Source organism: Lathamus discolor, chromosome 3 (genome assembly GCF_037157495.1).
Source record: "Lathamus discolor isolate bLatDis1 chromosome 3, bLatDis1.hap1, whole genome shotgun sequence".
In the NCBI taxonomy this organism is placed as follows: domain Eukaryota; kingdom Metazoa; phylum Chordata; class Aves; order Psittaciformes; family Psittacidae; genus Lathamus; species Lathamus discolor.
In genome coordinates this window covers 144,292,883-144,320,617 of record NC_088886.1, presented here as the reverse complement: position 1 = coordinate 144,320,617, position 27,735 = coordinate 144,292,883, and the positions used below count along the sequence as shown (strand labels likewise).

The 27,735-nt window shown below is 41.0% G+C and overlaps 1 protein-coding gene across 2 annotated transcripts in view; it reads left to right on the top strand.

Annotated features, from left to right (window-relative positions):
* Positions 1 to 27,735, top strand: part of GFRA1 (GDNF family receptor alpha 1) — a 150,838-nt gene that overhangs the window by 85,836 nt on the left and 37,267 nt on the right. For both annotated transcript variants that reach the window (XM_065672340.1, XM_065672341.1), the window contains exon 4: positions 9,322 to 9,661. In XM_065672340.1, the coding sequence (XP_065528412.1) occupies positions 9,322 to 9,661 (340 nt within the window). The remainder of the gene's footprint in view (positions 1 to 9,321; positions 9,662 to 27,735) is intronic.

The following is a 27,735-nucleotide window of genomic DNA, read 5'->3' as shown; positions in this document are numbered from 1 at the left end:
AGCTGAGAGCATATCTGGCCCCTTCTTTTCTGTACCTGGCATGACTTCAGGAATAAATCAGTTGTTAGTGAGCAGAGAAAGGACTTTGGAATTTCCTGCACTCCTGCTGTGTAGATTCGAATGCTATGTGTAAATAATGGATGAAGCTAAGATTATTATAATTGATCATTGTATGATTTATATGGAGTGATTATAACTAGGTTGAGAAAGAATTTTCAAAAGCTAGTTTCCTGGTAGCCAGAGCCATTAAATAACAGTGTGCTGCCAAAACAAAAATTAGGTGGGAACATAGCCACAGAGTTCAGAATGTCTGTCCTCCACCTGATTTATGACTATCCTTATGATGACAGTATCAGGGGTATTTTCTTATTAGGAACAGTAAGAGCTGTTTGAATTGTTGTTCTTATCTTTCTAAGAGAACTCTGCATTGTTTTAAGCTTAATCAAGCGTAATAACTGGAAAACTGCAAAAATCTAATGTATAGCAAAAGCAAAAGGTGCAAGAGGTTGAAAAGGTTAATTAAAAGTGTAATGGTCGCATTTACTGAGACAGTCCAATTAATCACTTTATTCCAGTGGTCATGTGATGCAGAAACCATTGCTACAGATAACTGATTTCTATTGCCGGCACACGTGGTCTGTGTGTAAAATGTGCATTTTTAGACAAATGGAAATTTAACTTTTTATTTTAAGCTGCTTTTATTTATCTGAAAATATTTGAAGATAGTAGCCGATGTTTAACCCTGTACCCTCACATGATATTTTCCCCAGCTCTCCTGCTTCTGAACGGTATAGGAGCATAGCCCCCTTGATACTTGTAGTCTTACAGCCCCACGGGAGGTTTGCTTACAGCTTAATGGGGTTGTAGGTATAGAAGAAATAAAGCACTGGAAATACATCATTATGTAATGTGATCTCTCTGAAACAGTGTATATGACCAACAAAGAGAATTCTCAAGTGTCAACAAGCACATATAAATGTAATTTTTACCACGTCAAGTGGAAAAAAAGCAAAAAGAACCTTGAAGGATCAATTACAAGGGTCATAACCTTGTATTATCTGATTTGCTATAATATTCACACAAGCTTTATTGGAATGGAACATAAATTTGAAAAATAGTGAGATTAGAAAGGATTGAAATGCTAGAGCAAAGAGCTAGAAGCTTTCTCCTGGTTTATTTTGCTGGGGCAGCACTTTAGAGGGGAGCCCATTATAAGCCGGAGAATAGTAGTTATGTTAACATGGTAATTAATCAAGTCTGAGGGAAAGAGGAAACAAGTTGTGAATTCAATTCTTCAGTAATAAAAAGGAATACTGAAAGTTGCCCTGTAAATTGGCATGACTTTGGTAACAGTCCCTCACTGTGTCTTGAGAACTTGCATGCAGTAAATCACTTCTCGTGGCAACCATGTAGGTTTGCCTGTTTTCTCAGGTTTGTTCTGTATTTCCATGTGTGTTAGTTCTTTCTCAATTATATTGACTTAGAATTAGGCTAATAATAAAATACTGAACTGTATAACGTGAGAGCATATGCAGTAACACACTTTCATATTTTAAGGGGGAATTAATTAGAAGAACCCAGCCGAAACTGTGGTAATAGCCTTCCACATCACAAAACCAGCCTTTGACTCAATACAGAGTATGAATTGTGTATGGGATGACCGAGATCATTCGGTCACAAAAAAATATATTCTGTATATGGTCCTAGTCATGCATAATCCATGCCAAATGCTAACGCAGTGTAGATATGTTAAAATGACCTTTACACCCTAAAACTCTTTATGGCAGAACTGAAATCATCGGTGCAGTGATGTGAGTAACAGTGGCTGGATTAGTTTGCAACAATTGGAAGTCTCTTTGTTTAGCAGCCTCTGATTTTATTCATACATTTCTGTCTCCTAAATGATATACCTTGGAGAGAAGAAGTAAAAACATTAAAGAACCAAATTCTTTGACTTAGATTACTGACAGTTCAGAACTCTAGTGAATAAAATTGATTTAACTACGCTGGCACGAATATAATGCAGAACTGCTGTCCTCAGTGCCATGTGGAAAGCTAGGGACCCTGGTATAACCTTTCATTAGATTTGTAGCAGAAATGAAAGGTGATAGATCAGGATATTTGTGTGAGTGAAGACAGAAGGAATTTCAGCAGCAGACCACAATGTTGTTAGCTGTGGGGAGCAGGGTTTCCTCTCCCTTTCTGCTTTTGTGGAACAAAACTTTAAACTAGTTCACTGTAGGGTTATAAGGCTTTCCTCTTAGATAACGTGCGAGTTGAGCAGATGTCCCTCAGCAGATGTCCCTGTCCACAGGGCTCAGCCACCTTTGAGTTTTCTGCTCAGCCTGTCCACATTTCTCCCCAGAAAATAGTGACAGTATCAAAGGAAATCTTAAGACACCATTTCTCCCCTTTCTCATCAACACATATGCAGCATGGAAGTTGCAGTCTCTTGCAATCTTTACCTGAAATGTCTGTGAAATACACCAGGAAATGGTCAGCTAAAGGTAGCAGGATCTAACTGTAAATGGAGACTAGAGTCCCACCTAGTAAGAGCTCAGATTCAGTGTTGAACTTGGGCAGTGCAAAATGCAGTAAATAGGGCATGTGGCCTTCTTAGAATTAAACTTCCAAGAACAGAGCAAGAGATAGATTTATCCACCTAAAAGTCAGGAGCCTCTGCTTCCAAGTGATATCTAAAATCCTTAGCAAGGTGCTCAGATCCCTTATAAAGCGCACAGGGAATACTGTGTGAAAAAATCAAAACCAACTAACAAAAACACCCTGCACAATAAATGTGTAGATGGACAATAAGTAATACAGAAACTGAGATTTGCTGGAGGCCTTTGGACCCGAGGGGCCGGATTCACAGCTTCAGGCAGGTGCGTCTGTCCATGCAGCAATCAGTGTATGCTTCTGTGAGTAGAGAGCAGCTTGTCTTTTAATGGGCACCTAGCAGAAGATGTCATGAGGCTTTAGTCACTAAGTTTGCAGATAGAATAGTCTTTGGGGAAGTGGGATGCCTTTGCTCTCTGCTCTTCTCTATGGGTTTTCACAAAGCCTGGGAGGGTACCCTATGGATTAGGCGGTAGCTTGGTCTGGAAGGAAGGGGAGGAGTTGTAGTATAGAAAGGGTTATGTTTTTTAGAGGGGATTAAAAGAAGAGAGCACAAGTGGGATCACGCCTCCACAGGCTTACAATTAAGGGAGTCATCTTCAGGGAGGGAATCCTGGTTTCCAGTCATTGCTCTTGCAAGAAAAACAGCTCTCTTTCCTGGGTGCAGGCCAGAACCCAGCAGTCTGCCTCCCAGGGAGAGCTCTTATCCTTGGCCTGAAGCATCGTGCTCTCTCTTATGCTTTGCAACATGCACTATTTTCCTGTGTACCTTCCTGAGAACACTTTACGAGATGGTTTGAGAACCCTTCTGGGAAATGAGAACAGTGGTTCTGAGTCTCCATGTTAAGGATGGCATTGAACCAAAGCCTTCTAGACCCCGACTGATGATTCACCAGTGGAGTCTCATAAAAACAAGGGCCAGGATGTTTTGAAAAAGACTCAGGGTGTAGCAGTTATTCATAACATGGTTGTTGAATGATGAACACTTCCAAATGAAGTCTGTTGGTTCATACTAAGCAATGCAGATGTTGTTGATCCCTGTAGGGCTTGGACAGGAGACAGTCTTTACCTCCTCAAATAGATTTATGGTGCATTCAGAAAAGAATTTTAGGGACCCGTGAAATTTGTGTTACCAAAGACTTACATGACTGACCAGGTGTGTAAAATGTTCCAGCTTCGGTCTCAGGAACCTAAAGTCTCAGTTTAGCTAATTTTGATTGTTTGGGTCCTTTTGTTGCTGTAGCCTTGGGTTGTGCCCTTCTGCACACAGGAGTCAGCCTCATCCTTGTTGCCTTGCGACGGCGACTGTAGTTTCAACATGTATCTTGTCATATTCTGTAGTACTCTGAAAACCCTGGTTATGGCTGAGCTTGCATTGTCTTCAATTTAAAAGGTAAAGCACCTGCTTATTATGATTATGGAAAAGGTCAGAAGTAGGCCTGACTGTTCTCTAAATGCTGATGAGCAAGAACAAGTAGAACCCCAGAATATGTATGTATATCAGTCTCATGATGTCTCAGGGATGACTCGTTTTTTCTTTGCCATTTGGGATTAGAAATAATTTGTCCAGGAAAATTGTAGTTTATTTGAATCCATTAAAATGCAGATGACAATATTTCACATGCTTTCCTTATTTTTTAATCTGCTTTTCTTATAAAGCAGAAGTACTTTGGTGAGCCCCATGGCAGTACTTCTGTTAAAGTGGTATTGTGGTTCTCCTTTTTATTCTGGTCAGTTTTTGGTTCCTATATGCCATATTCTGTGTCTTTATTGGAGTAGACCCATACCCATGTGGTCATCTCTATCACTTTGTAATTTTGCTTTCCATAACATTAACATTTATCGCTCTCTTTACAGCATTCCCTTCACTAAAACACTTAGAAAACCTACTAACGCTAATTACTTGCAAACAGTAAAGGTAATTTTAAATAGCAGCTTCAGTAAATTGCTTTTTATGTGCTGTAAGAAAATGGAAAACTAAGTGTCCATTTTGCTGTTTAGTAAGAATGTTACAGAGCAAGTAGTAGTCTTTTTGCTCCTTCCATCTAGTGGGAGCATGAATAAGAAGCTCCCAATATCCACTGAGAATCCCTTCTTGTGCCCCATGGTGTTAACAGGAGTTGCGGAGATAGCCAAAGGCTCAGTAGGTGCAGAAATGAAATAGAAATGGAAAAGCAAGAGATATGAAAGATTAAGGTGAAAAGTCTGTGAAAGAGGGTGAAGCATAAGGAAGATCACACAGGGCAGGGAAAGCCCTATCAAAACTTTAATATCTCTGGATAAAAGACTGGAGTGTTTGGCTGGCTCTTTCTGGTGTTGTATGGAAGTAAGAGTCCAGAACCACTGCATCTATAACAGTGTTGGGCCAGGGAGAGGGGGGTTCAGGAAATAGTTAACATCAAAGTGGTTGCGCCTTATACTGTAATACAAGGCCTGCTTTTTCATCAGTAAAATTTATCGGAAAGATATTTCTCACCTTGCATGCACATATTACATGTACAGTAGAAGAGCTGTGAGCCAGCATAGGGGTCAGTTAGTATCAGTAAGCCAGTTACTGCTACCACAGAGTTTTGGCATGTAGTGTACAGCAAACTGCTGGTAGAGTATGTTTTTAGGCATCCCAGCTCTATGGATAATGGGAACTGCTACTTTCCCAGCAAGGCAGCAGCTCCATGACTCTGCCTGCACCACATCAGGGTAGCACCCACAGTAGCAAAGCAGCTCTCAGCTGCTGATGGGCCCCTTGCCATGGGTGTGAACCAGTGCCTCACACACAGGCATGAGGCATCACTTATCACCTGCCTGGAAGTAACTTCAGAGTTGGCAGTGATTTGGCAGGAGTGGAAAGCTGCATGATTTGGCAGAGGTTTCCAGAATGGGCCCAAGGCAAAGCAGACTTTGGAGAGAGGAAGCTCTGGCTATGGAAATGGTGATGGGAAGAAATCGTTACTTGTCCCAGGCTGCTACTTTGATCTCCCTCTATCCATATCCAAGTGTCCCAAGAGGGGGGAAACTGAGAAAGGATCTCCTTACATAAACCTTTCCCAAAGGATGCTGGCAGGAAAAGTAGCTCTGGATTAGATCCATTTGCTCTTAACGTAGTCAGTACCTAGTAAGAGCCAAACTCCTGCCTGTCTTAATAATTTAAGCTTTGCAGAACAGAAGCTGGGTGAAATTTTGACCTTATGCATTACTGCTGCGTAAGTAATCCTCAGGAACACTCTCAGTATGGTTAACTGTTTGTAGTTACCGCAGGATTTAGGAATAATTATGTTGTACTTTTGCAATAAATAAAGGATAGAGCGTGTTCTGGGTTGCAAATTTTGCATTAAAATATGGTTTAAAACCTTGGGACAAATTGGTATTAATGAGAAGAGGTGGTTTGGACAGTTTCATGTCACTCAAATGCAGTTGGTGCATATCTCTTATGTGTTGTATGTAATCTTGGTTTTTAAGCATAAAAATATTTTGTATAATATGATGATAAATATATGCCAGAAACAATACCTGGGGATATATGTTTCAAAATAGATAAGGCAAGTGGTATGTTACAGCCAGGGCTCATTTAAAAAACAACCAAAAAACCCCTGTGATCCATGTTCAGAGTTGACATGTAAAGGAATGTGAGTCTTGGGTATATATAAATTGCACGAAAGATGTGAATATATGTAACTTGTTTGTGAACAATTTGCAGATAATTCAGCTTTCATCAAAGATAACTTTCAGTGATGTTTCTGCTGTCAGTGAATTGGCTTCTGCTCTACTTTTTAAAGAGATTGATTAACCTGTCTCTTTTGATTTTTGAGGTGTTCATATTCACAGTGCTTTTTAATTCTGTAGCAGCATTTGCTACAGTTTGGACCCTTAATGGAAATAATATCTATGATTATCTGCAAAGAGGTGCTTTATTACGTCTTGGTTTTTCTTTAAAGCATGCTTTAGAATGTATCACACAGCAAGCTGATGTCTGTTCATATTGCAATGCCCCATTCGGAGCTCTTCCACAAAATCTTGTTTTGAAGAGTGGAATTCAGCAGTTGACTCCAGGCACAAATAACCATGTAATTACTCTGCAATCACACAGTAATTAGCATGTGCTATTCATATATTGCATAATTATATGCCCTGCAGATTACATAGTAATTATATTTGTACTAAACATATAATTCTATATACTGTATTAAGAAAAAACTTTGTGAGTTCATAGTTAAGATTATAGTTGGATGTTAACGTAGTACAACATTTTATATAGAAGTGTTACAATTTTCTGAGAGGGTTGTATTTTGGATATCTGCTGCATCTGGTGTTGCTTGAACTGTGGGAGGCTGCTATTGAAAGAAATGCTTGGCTCTGTTAAATGTCGCATGTTTATAATTCTGTAATTTATGAAGGTAAGAAGCAAAAAGTTGCAGTTTATTGTGCAAGAAGTCTATTGTGCAAGATTGGAAAGGACTTGGAGCGTGAATGTTAAATGTACAAAGGTTAAATGTATGAACCTCCTGAATGTAGTTGCAGTATTTTGCTAGAATGAAAAACAAGTCTAATGCTACTTATGCATTCCATTGTTTCTGGATAGAATCACAGAATAGTTAGGGTTGGAAAGGACCTCAAGATCATCCAGTTCCAACCCTCTCTGTCCAACCTGATATTGAACACCACCAGGGATGGAGCATTCGCAGCTTCCCTGGGCAACCCATTCCAGTGCCTCACCACCCTAACAGGAAAAAATTTCTTCATTATATCCAATCTAAACTTCCCCTGTTTTAAGTTTTAACCCGTTACCCCTTGTCCTGTCTCTACAGTCCCTAATAAAGAGTCCCTCCCCAGCATCCCTGAAGGCCCCCTTCAGATACTGGAAGGCTGCTATGAGGTCTCCACGCAGCCTTCTCTTCTCCAGGCTGAACAGCCCCAACTTCCTCAGCCTGTCTTCATACGGGAGGTGCTCCAGTCCCCTGATCATCCTCGTGGCCTCCTCTGGACTTGTTCCAGCAGTTCCATGTCCTTTTTATGTTGAGGACACCAGAACTGCACACAATGCTCCAGGTGAGGTCTCACAAGAGCAGAGTAGAGGGGCAGGATCACCTCCTTTGACCTGCTGGTCACGCTCCTTTTGATGCAGCCCAGGATACGGTTGGCTTTCTGGGCTGCGAGCGCACACTGCAGCCGGCTCATGTTCATTTGCTCATCGACCAGCACCCCCAAGTCCTTCTGCACAGGGCCGCTCTGAATATCTTCTCTGCCCAACCTGTAGCTGTGGTTGGGATTGCTCCGACCTGGAAGTACGACCTTGCATTTGGCAAGGTTAAGACACATGGAGGAGAAAAGGTGCATATATGTGTATAGCTCTATAATGCTGAGTGTGTGCTAGCATCCAAGGCCCATCTTGGACATAGTCAGTTCAAGCAAGTGCAGTACCTCAGTGCAGAACATCCCCCAGGCTGCATCTTCTCTTCCTGCCATGGAAAAATAGAAAAGGTTGATATCCTGATCTGAGAATGGGCAGCAGCATAGTAGGAGAGTGCAGTGGAGTGGCATTGAGTTGTAGAAGGGCCTTGGGTTGAGTTAATGGGAAAAGGTGTAATATCTGTCAAGAAAGGTTTCTAAGATGAACTTAGAGCTTTAGGTCGTTGGAGATGTTTTACGTTTGGCCAACCCTCCTAGGAGGTTGCTGCAGAGTTTTAGTTACTTGCAAAATGTTTTGTTGAGCTTGCAAAATCTGCAGCAATGGAAAGGTAATGTATTTTCTTAGATCTGTGATGTTGGCATTCCTAATATCCAGAGCAGCAATACGATTATTCTTAATTGAATTTTGCATTCTAATTCCAGTTGCCTTCATTTTCAACCAAAGCATTTATTGGGTTTTAATATCTGGATAAGGTATTGCAAAATTAAATGTGTAATTACAGCCTTAACTTTTATCTGAGTTCAATTTTTTTCTGTAACTTCTTGTAGGGGAGAATGTTCTTTTCAGTTACTTATTAATTCTACATCAGCTTCCTCAAAACTTGTAAACTCATAAAACTTCCAGGGTTCAGGTGGCATCCGTAGATCTCATATAAGTGTCTTAACTAAGTGTGGAGCTTACAGGCCTTGTGGGTGGCCTTAGATATCTCACAGTCATAGGGCTGCACCTGCTTCCCTTTCTGCCTGGGTGGGCTGTTCTCATACCTCAAAAGCTATAGTAACAGACGTGGCTTTTACATTCTGCAGGGTACATGAATTACATTTAAATATTGTTACTTGTTGTAGATGCTGAATGTCATTTATACTGTTCAAGGAGAAAATAAGAAATGTCAGAGCTGTACAAAACCAGACTCAGGAGCCCACTTGCTGTGTTCTTGTGTGATGGGCTAAACGTATCCTGACCAACTTACCAATGGTTTTAATAGCTTTTTATTGAGGCCAAGTGTTGCCCCGTATTCATCCTGCATGTCTGCTACAAGGAAGATGAAGTACAGCCTGCCCGGTGTAATGGTCATTTATTTGCCAGCATTCTGTTCTTAACGCATGCCTGTGCTCTTGCTTACTTGTTAAACCATTACCCTAAGAAACTTAAGGACTGGTCGCAGTTTCTGGCACTGAGGGTTGTATGTGTAACAAATATATTAATCAGGATCTCATTGACAGTGAAACAAACAGAAGAAAACATCAAACCACCATATAAATGTGCCATGTTTCTCACTGCTGTTGTGTTGTTTTTTCTAGTGGAGCCAGTACTTTCAAAGGGGAACAATTGCTTGGATGCAGCAAAAGCTTGTAACCTAAATGATACCTGCAAGAGGTTCAGATCTGCTTACATAACCCCCTGCACCAGCAGCACGTCTAATGAAATCTGTAACAAGCGGAAGTGTCATAAGGCCCTCCGGCTATTTTTTGACAAAGTCCCCCCAAAGCACAGCTACGGGATGCTCTTCTGCTCCTGTCGAGACGTAGCCTGTACAGAAAGGAGACGGCAGACTATTGTTCCTGTGTGTTCATATGAGGACAGGGAGAAACCAAACTGCCTGAATTTACAAGAATCCTGCAAGAAGAATTACATCTGCAGGTAAGATAGCACATGGCAGGGGAGTGATTAATGAGGCACCAGAGAGGAACTCTTTGGTACTGCTGGATTTGCCAGGACTAAGGGTCAGAATACCCAGTAGGGAAGAGGATGAGTCAAGGGGAAAAAGCAAGCACCTCTGACATCCTTAGCGGACTAACAAAAGACTGCATTTAGTTACAGTGTGTGCCTTCTCCAGAACTGTTCACAGCTGCTCCCTCATGTAACGGGGGAATCTTTAAACCTCCAGTTTATATTTTACATGGTTTTGTTGGAAACATTTTCTCATTGGTGTCTCTATGAAATGGTGTTTCAGATCTCAGAATGATTTTTGTGTCCCTTTAGTGACCAGGTGACAGAAAAAATGATTCATTATAATGAGGTTTATTTGCATTGTAATCATAAATTATGTTTTAATTTGCATTGTAATAGTAAATTAGTGTGGACACTGACAATTGTGAATACAGGCCACATGTTGGAGTTTATAAATGGTCATCATAGACTATTCGTGGGGTTTTTTCTTCTTTGGAAAAAAAAGGAGTCCACATTTGTAGACTTAATCCCACTATCTTCATACAGCTGTTTTGGCCTTGGAATTGTTTTATCTTCCCTGCCCTGACAACAGTGCTGGGCTGATACAACTGGCGGGTCATTGATTCACTGACCCAATTCCCAGCTTCTTCTCCTCTGCGTGGTCAGGATGGGAGGCAGCACAGAGCACTGCTTCGCAGGACAGGCTGGGTCCTTTCACTGTCATTGAACTCCCTGCAGGCTGTCACACAGCTCTCATTCAGGGGCTAGAGGACCTCCTCTGCCCTTAGGAAATGCTTTATTCCTACTTAGCATTGTGTATGTTTGTATTAGAACGTTGCTATGCTAATGTCATATTTATGAAGTTACACCCAAGAGTCTTGCTCATTTCTAATATGTAAATTCCTTGTAGATTATCCAGTTCTGTGAATTAGCAAGTAAGGAAATAAACACTATTGTGAAATGTCAGAGGCACTGAATAGATGATGTAAATCTTAGTACATATTTACATATGCCTGGTAGAATATTTATGTTGAAGCTTGTTTATGAGGATGTCCACTGCTGATCTTGAACATTTAGCTGTGGCACTTCAGATGTGCTTGGGTGTTCTTTTTCAGAGGTGAGGAGGCAAGCAGTGCCCTACCCTTGATGGCTTAGGGGAAATCTGGAGCCAGTTTCCTGCTGATCCAAATGAGAGCATATTTAAATCAGACCAGGGTTCTCATTTTAGTCCTGTGCGTTGCATCCAGCACCTTCATAGCTGATGCTATTGCAGTTTATGAAAGTTGGATACATGTAGTCTCAGGTACCTGTTTTCCATTTCCATGTTGTGCCATTAGTCTTTTTGCTTATATATATTGACTTCCCTATGCACAGGTCCTGTTAATTAGTAGAGTTACAGTGCCTTTACTGTGTTATCTGCCAAGCTTCCATTGCATTACAGTGCCAATGAAATGGGAGAGAGGATTTTATAGGAAGTTTTGCTATTATTCAGGCTGTGTTCAGGAATTACTTAGTTAAATTAATGCCATTACTTGTCTCATGACTGTGTTTTCCTTTGATCTAATGTTGTCTCAGCAGCTAAGTTTTTAATGGCATTTTGTTTAATTTGACTTTATGAGTCTGGTGTTGCGTGCTTTCTCCATTACAATACTGCGGAGGAAGGCCTAGTATATCTCTGCTCCATTGCCGTAAGTTGCAGCCAGCACTGGGGTGAAAATGGTTTCTTTACAGGTCCTTCCTGTGGCTTCTTTTGCTTCAAAATGACTACGCATTTGGCTCTTCCAAGGCTCAGTGAAACCTTGACTGTGAGGGCGAGGGACAGCACTGGGTCTGCAGCACAGTCAGTGAGTGCAGCGCTTAGGTTCTATGCCTGGAGGTAAAGCAAGCTTGATAAAGTTGCTGAGAGTCATGTCATGTAGGTGTTAATACCTCCTGGGCTGTCTAAACTGTTAGTGTGTTTAATACCTTCCTTCTCTCCTCACTTGGAGAGGAGGAATCAGCAGCAGAGCTGTTCCAGCCTATCCTTAGCATGATGAAAGATGCTTTGTCTTTGTGACTTGTGCACTTAAAAGGAGTTGGTGTGATTTGTCCTGCAGCAGAACAGGGTCTTAGGCAGGGGAAGAGAGAAAAGGGAGAAGATCTTCCTCCCTGGTATTGAAAGTATTGGCACTGATAAATATCAGACCTCATAGTAATACCAGAAATGTTAAGAATAATTAAAAGGAGTAGTCAGTAGTATTCCAACTCTCATAGCTTCTACTTCATTTTAAAATCAGAAAGAGTATCTAAATGGGAGAATAATTTGAGAATATGTTCTGCCTACTGTGAAACCGAGTCATTTAGAAACTATTATTTGCGTGACTATTACATTTATCAAAGCTGCTTCGTAATGCTGGTTAAGACAAGGGGGGCATTGGAATTACACACGCAAATGGTTTATGAATGTTGCTTAGAAATGCAAAGTTTGAATATGCCCATGCTCCGTATAAAATATCAACTGGACCTGTGCAACAAGTATTGAAACATTTGGGCTTGGATGCTCTTTAAGAGCTTTGTCCCAGATGCGTATATTGCTGCATCTGAAACAGTTAAGAGCAAGAAAGGGATTTGGCCAAAGCTGCAGATACCACTAACTGAGATGGCAGGACATTTTACTTATTTTTCACTCTTTCATTTTTTATTCTATCAGTTTTATGACATAAACTCTCAATTGAGGGAAGAAGACACTAGAAATGTCAGGAAATGCAAATAAGTTCTGGCTTATGTAAACAGTCCTAATTTTCCAGCTTCACCAGAATACTGAATGGTTCACTTTCATTATCATTTTTCTGCTGCCTCTACTTGTATGCCAGTCCATTTCCAGCTTTGAAACCAATTGGAGTCTCAGGCATGCCTGTCATTGCTCACTGACAAGAAAGTCAAAAAAAACCCAACCCAAAGAACAAAAAGAAGCCATTAGATTAAACTTTTTGTTATGAACATAAGCAAAGCTTCTAAGGCAAGTCAATATACTTTCAAAAACCTTCACCAATTATGTTGACCTGTAGTAGCTCAAAACCTCTGCGGAACCTCCTGTTCTCATCACTTCAGCCACCAATTAAACTTCAGAAAGTTGACTGGCAGGCTTGAAAGATAGCACTCTGCTGTGCATGCAGGCCAGTGAGCTACATTTTTGCCACCACCACGTTTGACAGTATTTCAAATACTATTTTCTTTGAGTAATGAAAGTGTGATTCATTAGTTTTGTCCTTTTAATAATCTGTGACTCGAAGTTCCATAATTCTTCTGTCTCCTGGATATGTTCAGAAGGCACCAACTAGAATGATAATGACACAGACATGTATTTATTAAAAGAAAGGTATCAATCCAATCACGTGCTGCAAAGGTCTGCAAAGAAGGGTGGCATAACATGAGGCATTTTTTGTTAGTATAAGGATCTAGTAGCAGCATGTTTCTTGTTCTCAATAATTGCTATATTCAGAATAGTTGGTCAAATCATTGAGGCTCATTTTCAAGTTAAAATAGCCAGAAAGTATTTCTTCACTTATTCCGGAAGATACATGTTTGGATATTTTTTCCCCACCTAAAATAAATACTATTAATGTTTTGCCTTTAGTTCTCTGAAAAACACACATTGCTGTCTGCAGCTTTTTCATACTGAATGAAACCCAGATAGAATGGTTGCATCATGTATTTAAATAACTTTTCCTCGTGGAATGTCTGAGGAATAATAATGAAATGTCCTATTAGGTTTTGGTGGATGGGTCATCTCCCTAAAAATACAGGCAGGGTATTTTCAGTACTGTGTATTCAGAATGCTAAATCATTATAAATGTGCTTTCACTGATGTGTTTTTACCTGTAGACTGGATGGGTGATCAGAAACTCAAAATCTTATTGCAAGCACCCATTCAATTCTGTATGAAAGGTACCTGCTTCTACAGATACAAGAACGCTGGGTGAAGATATGCAAACATTTTCATCAGCGCATAAAAGAGTTCATCCACAGTAAAAGCTAGAACAAAAGCGCAGCTGTTCGCTGTGTCTCCTGAAAACACAAGAAACTTGCCAAGAAGTTAATTTTCCTTATTTAAATGCTGTTGAACATTTTCAGTAAGTTACCATGAAAGGGAGTCACTGTATCTGTGATCCTCTTCCATCAGACATGTGCTAACCTGCAAGTGCTTTAGACCAGTACTTGTTCATGAAAGTGGTTCTCTGTAAGATTTCTGGGCTGTTCCTGCAACAAGTACCAATAGAGGCTGCAAACACAGCACCCCCATGGTAAGATTTTCCAGAGGAGAGGGTGGTTCATCACTGTAGGCAAATCTGTGAGGAGATGCTATAAATGTGCAGTCAGCCTTTTTTGTCCTGTTGTAGGAGAGGGAGAGCCCAGCATCTTGTGTTGGGAGGGAGCCTTCTTTGGTTACAGCATTAACAGCTAGTAGGGAGGAATGCGTGGAAAAAGGGAAGAACTATGCCCTTTTCCTCAGTTTTTCTGTTCTTTCTCTTTCATTTTTCTCACTTTCCCCCTTTTTTTCTTAAGTCTTCCCCTTGCTTAGTCTCCTTTCATCTCCTCTTTCCAGATACCCCAGTCATTATCTGACTTTCACTGGCTCTCTGTATTTGAATTCTCTCTGTTATGGCCACTTACAGTACCTCCTCACCCGCTCCTCTGTATATGTGTTTTTCCTCCCTCAATGTTCTGCCACAGTCTAGTGATCATCTGTAATTCAGCAAATGAGAGAGAAAACATAGGTGCTACCTCCCTTTCTCAGCCATGTAGCTTATATTGGTTACAATTCACTTGGCCAGCTACTAAGCCTCACTGTTGAGTCTTAGTCTGGCTCTAGCTTTATGTGTTAAAAAGACACCTAGTAGATATTTTCATGAAGGACATTATACAGTAGCATTATACAGTTCTGAATAGCAGAGCTGTATTTGCATCCCTCCAGGGTATTTATATCAGTTTGGCACTCAAAGCAGTCTGGCAGCTCCTGGAGATGATTGTTTTGCTGTGGGTATGCAAAACCAGGACGACAACATAGTTTTTGTAATGCTGTTAAGGACATTAAAACAGGGACACTCTTGATTTCTAGAGACATGCAGGCTATGCCTGTATTGCATGTTTGGAGACTAGAGTCAGGGAGTGGGCGAAATACCTCATGTGCTGCCTGACTCAACCCGCACTACATGTAGAATGTCTGCAGTGTAATAGGGTTAGCCTGAGCTCAGGCTACCTGCACATCCTCCCTGCTCTCTCTGTGCATGACATCAGGAAGGCTTCTGTGACTGCAGAACACCAAGTGGAATAGGGAAAAAAGTAAAGCTTCCTTTCAGCCCATATATGGCAGCATGCCCACACCTCATGTCTATAAGCATAGCCTGAACTCGAAGAGTGATTTTTATACATGTGTATGTGTGTATATATACATATATATATATATACAAGCATGTATATATATGTATATATTGCTGGAGGTACCCTATTTATTTAAATGAAAGAAACCCCAGATGTTAATCCATTTTAAAGAATGAAAGGTGAGGGTGGTGACTGTTCAGAAAATTCAAACCATGGGATCTGGGGGCAGGTGGGACAGAAGCTGGTGTGCTCTGCAGAGGAAGCGTGATGGTGTAGTGGAGTGTGTGTGTGGGGAATTGCTAGCCTGGAAAAAAATATTAATGCAGTCTCTGCAAAATAAGCACAAACCTTTCTAGTCAAGGCAATTTAAAGATGGAAAATGCTGCAATATCATATTGTTTTTCCTCCTTTCTAGTCCTTTACGTGATTCGTTACATTGATGTCTTCCGTTAGCAGAGTAAATTAGAGTATTACTATCCCCTCCCCCCATAAACAAAAGTAATTTTAAATTTCTTCCCTCTGAATAAAACTCAGAATGAATCAACCAGTTCCTCCTTAAAACACGTCCATAAATCCCTTTGGAATCCAAAAATCAGAACATCCAGCAAAACAAGACTGCTTTGTCCCTGTTAAAGTGTAGATGGATCTCATTCTGCTGTGCCAAGATCTGCTTGGCCAGTCCTCATTTATACTCCCACTGTTCTGCTTAAGAGGGTCTTGAAGATTAAAAGCTTGCTGGGTGATTGACATTTCTCCAAAAGAAGCAAAGGCGCAAGGATATAGTAATTAGAAAAAATGGCTCAGCTTTGTTCCTGCACCCAACTTCACATTGGTTTGTGCTTTAACAATGAAGAGAGCCTCACAGGGGGTTTATGCTCCAAAAAGCGGTAACTAGACAGTATCTTTATGCTGGGGTCCCTTGTCAGGCAAGCTTGAATCTCTCTAAGTGGCATCTCTTCAGTCAGCTAGAATTCAGCTGATTCCTGAAACCCAGCTCCACAAAAAAGGAATGTAATTCTTTTGTGCCCATTATCTGTAAAACACAACTTAGGGCTCAACATTCAGTCAGAGCTGTTTGATTCAGACAACTGCTGTTGTGCATGATGTAGCTTTGGCAGTAGTCCTGATGTGGCTGAGGTCTTCCTGCAGTACTTTCAGGTTAACTTTTAAGGTTAAGAACAAGCTATGACAATATTATTATTACCTGTTCTACAAGGTTGAAAAAGTGAAAGAAGGAATAAAGTACATGTGTGTGAGTGTACAGCAATCAGAAAATAAACTTGGATACAGAAGATTAGAGCTTTACAGGCTGTATTTAGATACCTTGCCTTCCCCTGTCAGTCCCTTTTTAGCCAGTGGGTTGAAGTACTTGCATCACCACTGAGCTTTAGCTCTAGGAACTTGAGGTCACCTGTAGGATCCTTCATAGGCTCGTAGAATCATTTATGTTGGAAGAGCCCATTACATCATTGACTCCAACTGTTAACACTGCCAAGGCCACCACTAAACCATGTCCCTAAGTGCCACATCTACTTGTCTTTTAAATGCCTCCAGGCATGGTGACTCCACAGCTTCCTGTGGAAGCCTGTTCCAATGCTTGACAACCCTTTCGGTGGAGAAATTTTTGCTAATATCCAAATGTCCCCTGGCACAACTTGAGGGCCATTTCCTCTTGTCATATTGCTTGTTACTTGGGAGAAGAGACTGACACCTTGCTACAACCTCCTGTCACATAGCTGTAGAGAGCAACAGTGTCACTGCATATCATTTTGTCTAAAGAGCCTGTTTTTTTATCCTAAGTGAGAAGGGAAAACTACTTGTATAGTTTAAGAAATAAGGAGACTACAGATTAGAAAGACAAGCCAGGAAGGGGGTTACAGCAGGTCAGATGTGACCCATTTTGGTTTGTTTGTTTATCAGGGGGGAGATTAAACTACATGTATTAATTAAGCAGTTTCACCCACGTTCAGTCAAAACCCCTGAAATCCAGGGAAGTTAAATTTGGCATTAAACTTTAATAAAGATCTAAATTCAGAGCTACTCATGTTCTTACAGTTAAGCAAGCACTTAATTGCTTTGCTGGATGGGATTTCAGTAAGGGTACTGCTACTGCTGATTCGTTGAATTGTTAGTTGAGAGATTTTTGTAGAGAGGAATTTAACATCCACCTGTTTGCATAAGTAGTTTCTACCCGCTAATCTGTTAAATCTGGTGAAGGGTTTTGATCCCTTTTAATGTACACCCAGTAACATTTGGCTAACTTTCTGTTTCTGGGCCAAAGAAACGGTGTATATCTCACACAATGTTTTATCATTTACTTCAAACCACGTACATGCTACAGAGAAGAAGCTGTTGTATGTTTAATGTGTATAACAGAACTATTACATCAAGTCCATTCCCAGTGTACTTCCTCTGACATCAGCGACTTCGGTGGATTTATTCCAGGGATGAATTTGGCTATTCCTGTTCTGTGTAGGTAAATCTTCAGGCAGTGCTAATTAAAAGAATGTCAACTGATTTTACCATTGCATTATGCTGGACTTTGTAAAGGTTATTTATATCATTCTGCATCAGGCCCCAGTGAGAGAATATTTCTGGTGGCAGTTCGTCTATTAAAATAGCTGCAAGAAAATGTAAGCAGTGGAACTAAAAATAAAACTTTGTTTCTCAACAGAGCAAGTGACAGCCACATGTGTATTTTCAAATTCTAGCATTTTAGTGTTTACTGACTAGAAATTGCATTGCTTTCGTTATGTTTTAAGCACTGCCATGTTAGTGAGGGAGTAACTACTGTGAAGTAGAAGCCAGATGTAAAGGTACCAGCATTTGCAAAGACTTCTCAGCAGAGGTGGTGGTTGTTTCCCATGCTCTGGTGATCTGATGGCTTTAAAACAAGTGACACACAAAAGGTTTTCTGGTGTGTGTTTACTCTTGAATACAGATTTTCTGTGTGAGCTGACTGTGACCCTTTCCTAAGATTATTAATAGATGACCTTACATTCACATGCTTGTGCTTACACTGCATTTGTTCAAGCACATTCTATAAACCATTAAAGCAATCTTTTCTATTACAAAACACATATGACTACAACTTCTTTTAAACTAAAACCATATCATTTGAATGTTCAGTTCACTTTCTTTTGTTCCAATTCAAGCATAAACTACAGTGGTTGTCCTCTCAGTTATGATGCTTCCATTTCTAATTAGGCATTGTGCTATGCTGGAGATAAATCTCAGTAACTGGCCATCATGCACCATTGCAAAATATATTCAGAATGGACAATGTCTTTCAGAATAACTGCTGTAAATGTGCATATATCACAGGCTGTCAGCTCTCAGTGGCTGTGCTCAGCCTTTTTTTGACAGTGGAGTCAAAAATACCCTCTTAAGACAGCCACATCATCCTTAACTGGTAAAAATGGTGTATTTTCCAATCTTGCACTACAAATCAGTGCTTTTTGTACTAGCATTATATGTCCATCTAGGTTCTAAAAGCAAGTAAAACGTGTTGAATAAGATCAATGCTATATTGGTGTGCAAGTGCCAGAACTTGCTGTTTGATGTGGCTGGTTTATGCATGGAAAAAAAGGGTTCACATAAAAGAGACTCTAATCTGCTTTTACCTGCTGTAGTTCTGGTGTTACATTTGTTGTCTTACTCCCTGTCAGACAAGCTTTTAGAGTAGCTTCAGGATGAGTTTCAGCCATACTGTTTGCCTACAGACCCTGCACGACTGAGTGCAAGGACACACTGGGCACCCTTTCTTTCCTTCAGCCAGGTCTATGGCAAGGGGACATGAAGCTGTTCCTCTAAGGAATGGTACAGCACATAGCATAGTGCCACTAAGGGGCTGTCCTATGCAAAAGGCATACCTGTGCAACCTTAGGAAACCTGATGATCCTGGCAGTGCATCTGCCAACACAAACTTTTCTGGTAAAGAGAGAACTTTTATTGGATTTGTAAGATTATTTTCTGCCTCCAAACTCCACAACAGTTTCATGCTTGCGCCAGCAGTAGTCTATTATAGTTTATTGAGGTGGTTACAGAGAATTGTCATGGATGTCTTTCTCAGGTACTTGGAACCATATCCTTTCAGTGCACATTCATGATATAGTTGTTAATAAGCATCTAGTGGCACACACAAGGACTTGCAGTGGCACTAATTTCCTTGGCTTGCTTTTCGAGACTGACAGTGATTTTCTTAGGTTTCCAGCCTGTAATTCAGAGACACTCCTGTCTGCCCAGCTAATGAAGTGAGAACAACTATCCGTAATGCACTACTTCTTTCCTGAGTAACATGCTATCAAGAGACACTGTGAGTCTTGGACATCTTTAAACATGACAGTCATTTATATTTAGAAGTTTCGAATTAAACAGCATAAAGGAAATGAAATAAATTTAAAATACACAAATTCACGGTACTCGGAAAGCAGCTATTAGAGTTGTTCATCTTATTGTAGAGCTTTGGTGCGGAGACAGATAGACTAAATAGAAATCTTAACAGCAGCCCCTGATAGAAATCACAGACTGACAGTTGAGCCTATCATTTTGTAGAAGATTCTCAGAGAAGTGTTTTCTTTGCGGCTGAGAAGACAGAACCACATTATGCATGCTTAAAGTCAGTGCAAGGAAACAGAGCCCCGCAAAATACATTTAATATAGGTTTGATTTCCTGTGGAATGCTTTCCAGATGTTCTCTCAAACAGGCCTCTAAAAAAATGATGTGAGGTAATTCTTTTTTTTGCAAATGGAAAGAGAATATTCTGTTTTCTGTCACTGCATCTGTGAATCCCCTTGTGCTCAGCATTTGCACCATATTTTTGTTCAGAATTGGTTTTATTACACAAAAGGTCAGTACTATAAAAATATTTATATTACAAAATTGCAGATAAATCATGCTTCCTTGGAATCACAGTCAAGCTTAGCAGTTTTCCTTAAACCCAAAGGAGACCTAATATACTAAATTAAAATTGCTCTCATGTACAATCCGGAGTCACTTAGAGGATTTAACTAACACCGATAAACTGTGAGATTAGTGTTTTGTTAAGTTCTTTTGATTTTCTGCAGCAGACATTGTGTGTAGAAAGATCCAACAGGTCACTAGCAGATGGCATGACAAAGGCAAATGGATAATATTAATAGAAAATAGTGTATAACTTCATTTTGCTTTGAGTAAAGTACAATAATAGAACATGGGTGTAGGGTATGTATACTTTAGAGTGCTTGGTACGCAGAAAAAATAGTTTTGTTAATAGAAGAATAGAAAGAATACTGTGTTTGTACCGATAATTCTGAAATAGATATGCATAGGTGGAGATCTTTTTCATTACTGAATTTCTAATATTAGATCTCCATTATAGAATCATAGAATCATAGAATAGTTAGGGTTGGAAAGGACCTCAAGATCATCTAGTTCCAACCCCCCTGCCATGGACAGGGACACCTCACACTAAACCATCTCACCCAAGGCTTCATCCAACCTGGCCTTGAACACTGCCAGGGATGGAGCACTCACAACCTCCCTGGGCAACCCATTCCAGTGCCTCACCACCCTAACAGGAAAGAATTTCCTCCTGATATCCAATTTAAACTTCCCCTGTTTAAGTTTGAACCCGTTACCCCTTGTCCTGTCACTACACTCCCTGATGAAGAGTCCCTCCCCAGCATCCCTATAGGCCCCCTTCAGGTACTGGAAGGCTGCTATGAGGTCTCCACGCAGCCTTCTCTTCTCCAGGCTGAACAGCCCCAACTTCCTCAGCCTGTCTTCATACGGGAGGTGCTCCAGTCCCCTGATCATCCTCGTGGCCTCCTCTGGACTTGTTCCAACAGTTCCATGTCCTTTTTATGTTGAGGACACCAGAACTGCACACAATGCTCCAGGTGAGGTCTCACAAGAGCAGAGTAGAGGGGCAGGATCACCTCCTTCGACCTGTTGGTCACACTCCTTTTGATGCAGCCCAGGATGCGGTTGGCTTTCTGGGCTGTGAGCACAGAAATTATCCAAGGTATTTGATGTCTAGAAGGACCCTGGGAAACAGAAAGCCTGGGTAACATAGGTGCTGGCAGACATAGTGGGGAACGTGGTGTAGACAGGTAGCCAATTTGGGTCAAGTGTGGGTGCTCAGCAGGAGGAACCAGCTTTGGTGGACTGTCGTTCTGTGCCTGATGCTCTGAGCAAGCATTTGTGATGCTACAAGTGTATCTGGTATTTGTTTATGTATCCAGTTATTCCACAGTCCAGATAGGCTGCCTCTTTATAATTGGGGATTGTCTGTATTTTACTTCCAGATGAACAACACAATTTTTAGAGGTAAGTTGAATCAGAAACAAATATTTGCTTGGGGTTAGGCTTGCCAGTCACTTAAAATATAACAAAACAGAAGTAAACTGAGATAAAAACAGCTTCTTTTGGTCAGTAGGTAGTATTTGAGGTCCAAGATCCTGCAATGGTTTCTGCCAGTGTTGCAGATTTGGCTCAGCTCACATGAGAGAAACCACTTTCAATATACAAGCGTTAGCAGACAGATGGTCCTGCCATCAAATGATTTACTTGCCCTTCCTTCCCACTTCCCAAAAGGTACTAATACTGAGCTGTGTGTAAGGGTGCAGCACGGGCCAGGAGCATCCTGGATCTCATGGGGAGCAATGGGCAGTCAAGGCTCAACCCACCACTCCAGCCTGGGAGGAGGCTGGGAACAGGCTGCGACATCGACCTGTAGGTAGACCTGGCTCAGTGGGACCTGTGCCTGGGCAGGCAGGGCTGTGCAGGGCTGGAGACCAGGGTCGTACAGCATTACTGGGGCAGGGGCTGAGGCATGGGATGCTGGAATGGGGTCCTCCACCATAGACTGGCTAAGGGAAGCCCCAGGGGTGGGCAGGGATGTTAGTGCCTTCAGGGCCCAGCCACTGTCATTGTTTGAGAAAGAAAAACTAACCTTTTTGCCAAAAGAAAATGAATGGAATTGCTCCTTGATAAATATATGTGAAAAAGGCCTTTTACAAAGGTGTCAAAATTTAGAGGTGCTCAATAGTGCATGTACATAACTAAGGAGATATGAGATGTATTAGTATTACGCAGCCCTCGTGTCTTTTAATGGAAAAAAAAGGGGGTCAAATCCATATTACTAGGTTTTAGGAGGGTCACCTGTCCTGTGATGGAGCAGCTCTGAGGCTTTTTTCGGCTCACTGGTTGATGGTTTCTTATGTAGCCTTTGCCTTGTTTTCTCACTGTCCAGTCACTCTGTGATAATGAAACTGAGAGAAAATGAAAAGCTCCTCCAACAATGAAGCCCTTAGTTTGTCCACATACCAACCTTTCTTGCCACTGTTGTATTCCAGCAGAAACGGTACCACCCAAGCTATACAGGAGCTATTTGTAGCTACGGAAGAGGGTACTACATTTGACCCCCACAAAAGAAGAAGTATTTTGGCATGGTTTTTTTTCTGTAATGGTGTCATTTGTCACTGTGACACACGTTCATTGACTTAGTCTGAATTTTTTCAGTGTCAGATTTATACTTATCTTCTGGTTTGAATATTGATGCAGCACTTCCCTTACGTGACTATACTGTGTCTGCCAAATGGTGTCTAGACGCTAGAGCAGCTTTGACTAATTAGTGTAGTCACCCCAGTCACTCAGCTTTGGCATTTATATACTCTTTATGTTAGTGCTGTCGAGCCATAAATAGGTATCTAAACACAAGCAGCAATGTAAAGAGAGGTGGCGGGGAGCAAGCACAGACTTCACCTAACATCACCAAGGCAGGGGCGGTGGAACTATATGATCTTAAGATCCTTTCCAGCCCTAACTGTTCTGTGATTCTGTAAGGTGAGGGCAGAGGACAGCAGCTGTCACTCCCTGCATTCAGTAACAGGGCAAGGAGTTGTAACCCTCACTTGAACATCACAGGGTGCATGTGTGCAGTCATTGCGAGATCCACATTCATTGTCTGTCTTGCTCTGGAGATCACCAGCACAAAGGCAAGACTAAGAGAGATTTCTCCTTCTCAAGGCTCAGCGTCTGTGTACCAGCAATTGAGGATGCATGCAACAGGAGGAGACACCAACATCTGCTAGCTCAGCGATAGGGGTGCTTCCTGGGGAGGACCCACGCTTGATTCATGGAGTTGCTTTCCAGTAGCCCTCATTTATACCAGATCCACCCTAAAAATGCAGTTTTAGAAATTTTCTGCAACTTCATCCTTTAAATCATGCTTTTAAATATTGCACCAGGACTGATGCTGAGTTCACCGACTTTGAAGAGGGAGAACTGATAAATATCAAAGATAACTTCAGAACATCAAAGACATTTTACAAAACCCTGAGAATAAAATATAGCGAAAACCTAATGAATGTTGCCAACGCAACAGGCTGTGCTAATATAAATTTAAATTGCCTCAAAAATTGTATGCAGATTAAGCACAATACTGCTATTAACAAAGCTTATTTGTAAGCAAAATTTGGAAGTTTTGATTTATCCTGCTGAGTATTTGAAGAACCACTATCATAAGGAAAACAAATTAACTTTGTTTTCTTTGTGTTTTAACTGTTACAAATTATTTTACTGGTGCTAATACGAAGATTAGGGAATAGCAGGTTTGGAATTCTTTTCTCTTCTTCTCAGAAAGTGCTTGTTGTTTGAGCAGATTTTCTTTGAATTTGCCAATAGGATTATTCTTGTTTTTCCAGTTACTGGTACACAAAATACTTAAAGTATTTTTGTACAGAAGAACTGCAGTTCACTTTGTTGAGATTTTACAGGGCTAAGATAGGTCTAATTTAATTGGGGGGGGGGGGGGGTTGTCCTACAAAGAGAATATTTTTCTTTTTATTTCCTAAGAAGATGATTTCTGGTGGTTCTCTTCAGTTTCTTTTTTAAGCAAGGAAAAGGAAAAAACCCACAACATTAATGCTGCTAGGAACAAAGAGGATTTGTGATTCTTCAGCAGAAAAAAAAATTAATAGTTCCTTTATATGTGGTACTGCTACACGTTATGTACAGTATAGAACTGCCTGTGTCCCTCTATCCAGCCATCTAGCAGATAGGTACATATATGTACACTGCACGTATAATATTGTGCACACTTGAAGGCACACGTTGCAAGATCTGTTTGTTCTCTAGATTACCATATTATTTAGTCATGGGTTAGACACATGCCCACAAGTTACAACCTACAAGTTGCTTCCTGATGAAGGAACACTAAGTTAACACAGTGGTAGCTGTATTTTTTATAGGACTCCTGTCATCCGATTGCTCTTTTTCAGCATTCCTAAAAGGATTCTCTTTTACACAAACAATTCTTAATATCATGTGCAGTACTTCAGGATAAATTATTCTATCATTGCTAATTAGGCTAATTTGTATTTCTAGATAATAAGAATACCACTGTTTCGGTATTGCTGATGAGCACACTTTCACCAGTGCCAGTCTACTGGCAATGTTTGGAGCCAGATCTTCAAGGAGTGTTAACCCGTAGGTCTTTGCTGAAAATTATGGAGTTATTTTATGGCCGATGGGGGCTCTTATTTGCTGGCCTTAACCTTACCGTCAATGGAAAAGAATCCACATAAATATCAGGTGTAGTTAAGACCTCAGGAGAGTGAGAACTTTGATAGTATGAAGTTAAGACGACTCATTAGGGGGAAGGTGTATGATGATGTTCAGTAATGCTTGGACCAGAGCTATATGAACTATATTTGGCTTATGAAAAGTTAAATGTGCAGCGTTGTCAGATCATTACCTTTTATGACCACAAAAATTCTTCAGAAATTAACATAGAAATTAAGCTGTTTTCAAATGAGAACAGCAGAGCAATTTTTAGCCTCCTTTAGGCTTTATAACAAGTTCTTTAAGTAGACTTGGGTAGTAAATGACTAGTGTTATTCCATAGTTGTCAGTCCTTAAAAACATTTAAAGAAGAGGATTGTATCGAATGATCTCTATACCAATGCATCTAATGATCTAAGGGAGAACTGGACATTTGAGAATGATGAAATAGTTGCAAGAGATGTTTCCAGGATTGTCAGGATTCTGATGGTATAACTCCATAGAATTATACAATCTTAGAATGGTTGGGGTTGGGAGGGACCTTAAAGCTCATCCACTTCCAACCCCCTGCCACGGGCAGGGACAGCCCCTGTGTCCAACCTGGCCTTGAACACTGCCAGGGATGGGGCAGCCACAGCTTCTCTGGGCACCCTGTGCCAGTGCCTCAGCACCCTCACAGGGAAGAGCTTCTGCCTAAGAGCTCATCTCAGTCTCCCCTCGGGCAGGTTAAAGCTATTCCCCTTGGCCTGTCCCTACAGGCCCTTGTCCAAAGCCCCTCTCCAGGTTTCCTGTAGCCCCTTTAGGCACTGGAGCTGCTCTGAGGTCTCCCGTTAAAGATCCTTCTCTTCTCCAGGCTGAACAAGCCCAGCTCTCTGAGCCTGTCCTCAGAGCAGAGGTGGTCCATTCCTCTGAGTATCTTCATCGCCTCGTATGGACTCACTCCAGCAAGTGCAGGTCCTTATGTTGGCTGGCCCAGAGCTGGATGTAGGACACATAAATAATGAAATTCAAGTCTGAGAACTAGTTTGTTCTAGAAATGCAGAACTGCTGCACATACAGCAGGCTTGCTCTTTCTACTGTGGCAAAGGTTTTTCATACTAGATGTAATGGACTCTCTTCTGTCCTGAAGCAGACTTCATCCAGGTATTAGTAGAATTTGTAAAAATCTCAGAAAGAGTCAACTGCCTTTGTTCCCAGTTGCTCGGAGAGCTGGATCTGAGCCACTACCTTAATCATTTACAGGGAGAGGAATCACTGCAGTGACATAGGGTTGCCTTAGCCAGACTTTCTTCGTGATGCTGCTATTTGACTCTTCCCGTACCTTGGAATCCATTCCTTCTCAGCCTGTCCCCTGGTAGTATGTATTCATCAGCAAAGCAGAGATTTTATGGAAAAGTAGAAACTTCTGTATACATATAGGGCATCTTAAAGGACTGGTAGAATGCTTGACTCTTTAAAGCTGTTTAAGGCACCTGGGTACAGATGTCCATCTCAAGGTTAAATGGTTAAATAAGGGAAGAGAGGGCGTGAAAAGCTTACAGATGATTGTGGTTTGAGGGCACTCATGGATTTGCTAGTGTCAGTACAGTTAGCAAGTAATGGAACTAAAAAGAGGTCAGGAGAATAGCTCAGATAAATTCAGGTACAGGTTCCATATAGTCTATTTATAGGATGCTTTTTCTCAAGCCTGTGAACCTTTTGAAGTTTGCCCATCACTACTTTCAGGCCAATTAATGATGTACATCCAGTCCCATTCTGAGATAGGTGAAACAATAAAGCAAGCAAAGATAATTAGTCTCTGGAGCATGTAAACAAGTAAAATAAATCACTTGCAAATCAGTTGTTTCTGCTTACTCCCATGTTTTCATTGCAGAACCGAAAAAAGAGTATTTATGTTGCAGATCTACATAATGCTAGAGCAGTGCTGAAAGTTCATAGGTTATCCTATTCTGATTTTGAGAGGCCTTTGCAACAATTATGTACCTGATCCTGAAAGATGGCTGTGAATCCTTACATGCAAATGAACATTTTCATCCCTTTTTTTCAGGGAAGATTGAAGCAGGGAGGTGAACTTGTTTTGTTCATGGAGGTAAAGGTCTTAGTGACACTTTATAAAGAAGCAAAAGTCACTGCTTTGGGTTCACAAGTCTGAGTGAAAGCGTTAGTGGAGCTGAAGAGAGCAGACCAAGATGGACAGGGGAGCAGCTGTATGATGCAGGACCTTGACCCACCTCAGTGATGCCTTTTACATTTTACAGACTTGAATGGCAGTATTATGTGGCCTTTAAAGTGCAAATAACCAGAAGAGTTCCTGGATGCTAGTTGCTTTTTGTTTGTTTGTTTTCCAATGTAATAGCAACCTGTTAAGTGCAGTACAACTTCACTTCTAGTCTTAAAACACATTTCGTAAGCAAGCAGTGCTCTCCCCATCTTGAACATGGGGTAGCTGAAGTGAGTGAAGATAATATGGCCATTCAGCAGCAGAACTCTGCGCAGAGCACACAGTCCATTATTCTCAGCCCTGGGCTCAATACTGTAAATGTTGGATAAATGCACATTCTACAAGAGCAAGTAGATTCTCAGTACCATGGCTGCAGAGGGCTGTGGAGACCATGCAACCCAGATCTGCCTCCTATTCCGCTTCAGCCAGCTGGCTCTGCAGGCCAGTCCAGAGCAAAAGTAAACCTATTCCCTGGAAAAAGCAGTACCAGAGTAAGTCCTGCCTCAGGTCATATAGTAAGAGGACTCTGAGCACAAACATACAGTTTGTGTAATCTGAAAAACAGCAGAAACTGTGTTCCGAGTCTGTAGAGTAACAGATTCCAGTCAGAGTTCAGATCCAGGCAAAATGACTGCTCAGATGATAAAATCACTCCTTGTCTTCTTTTTTTTTCTCTCTGGCATGAAAATGCAGAGCATTTCTTTTAGGAAAGGCCTGACATTTTCCTGTCATTCTGGCACTTTTTCGTCCTGACTTCAAAAATGGATTCTGGAAAGAGATGCATCTTAGAGACTCCCATCAGCTGAAATGTGTCCAATATACGCTGAAGTTAAAGAATATTAAGCTTTGTCTAAAAATAAAGGGTTTAAAAGGTAAGAGTGCCTGCAGGCTTGGTTTTTAAAGATATGCATTTTT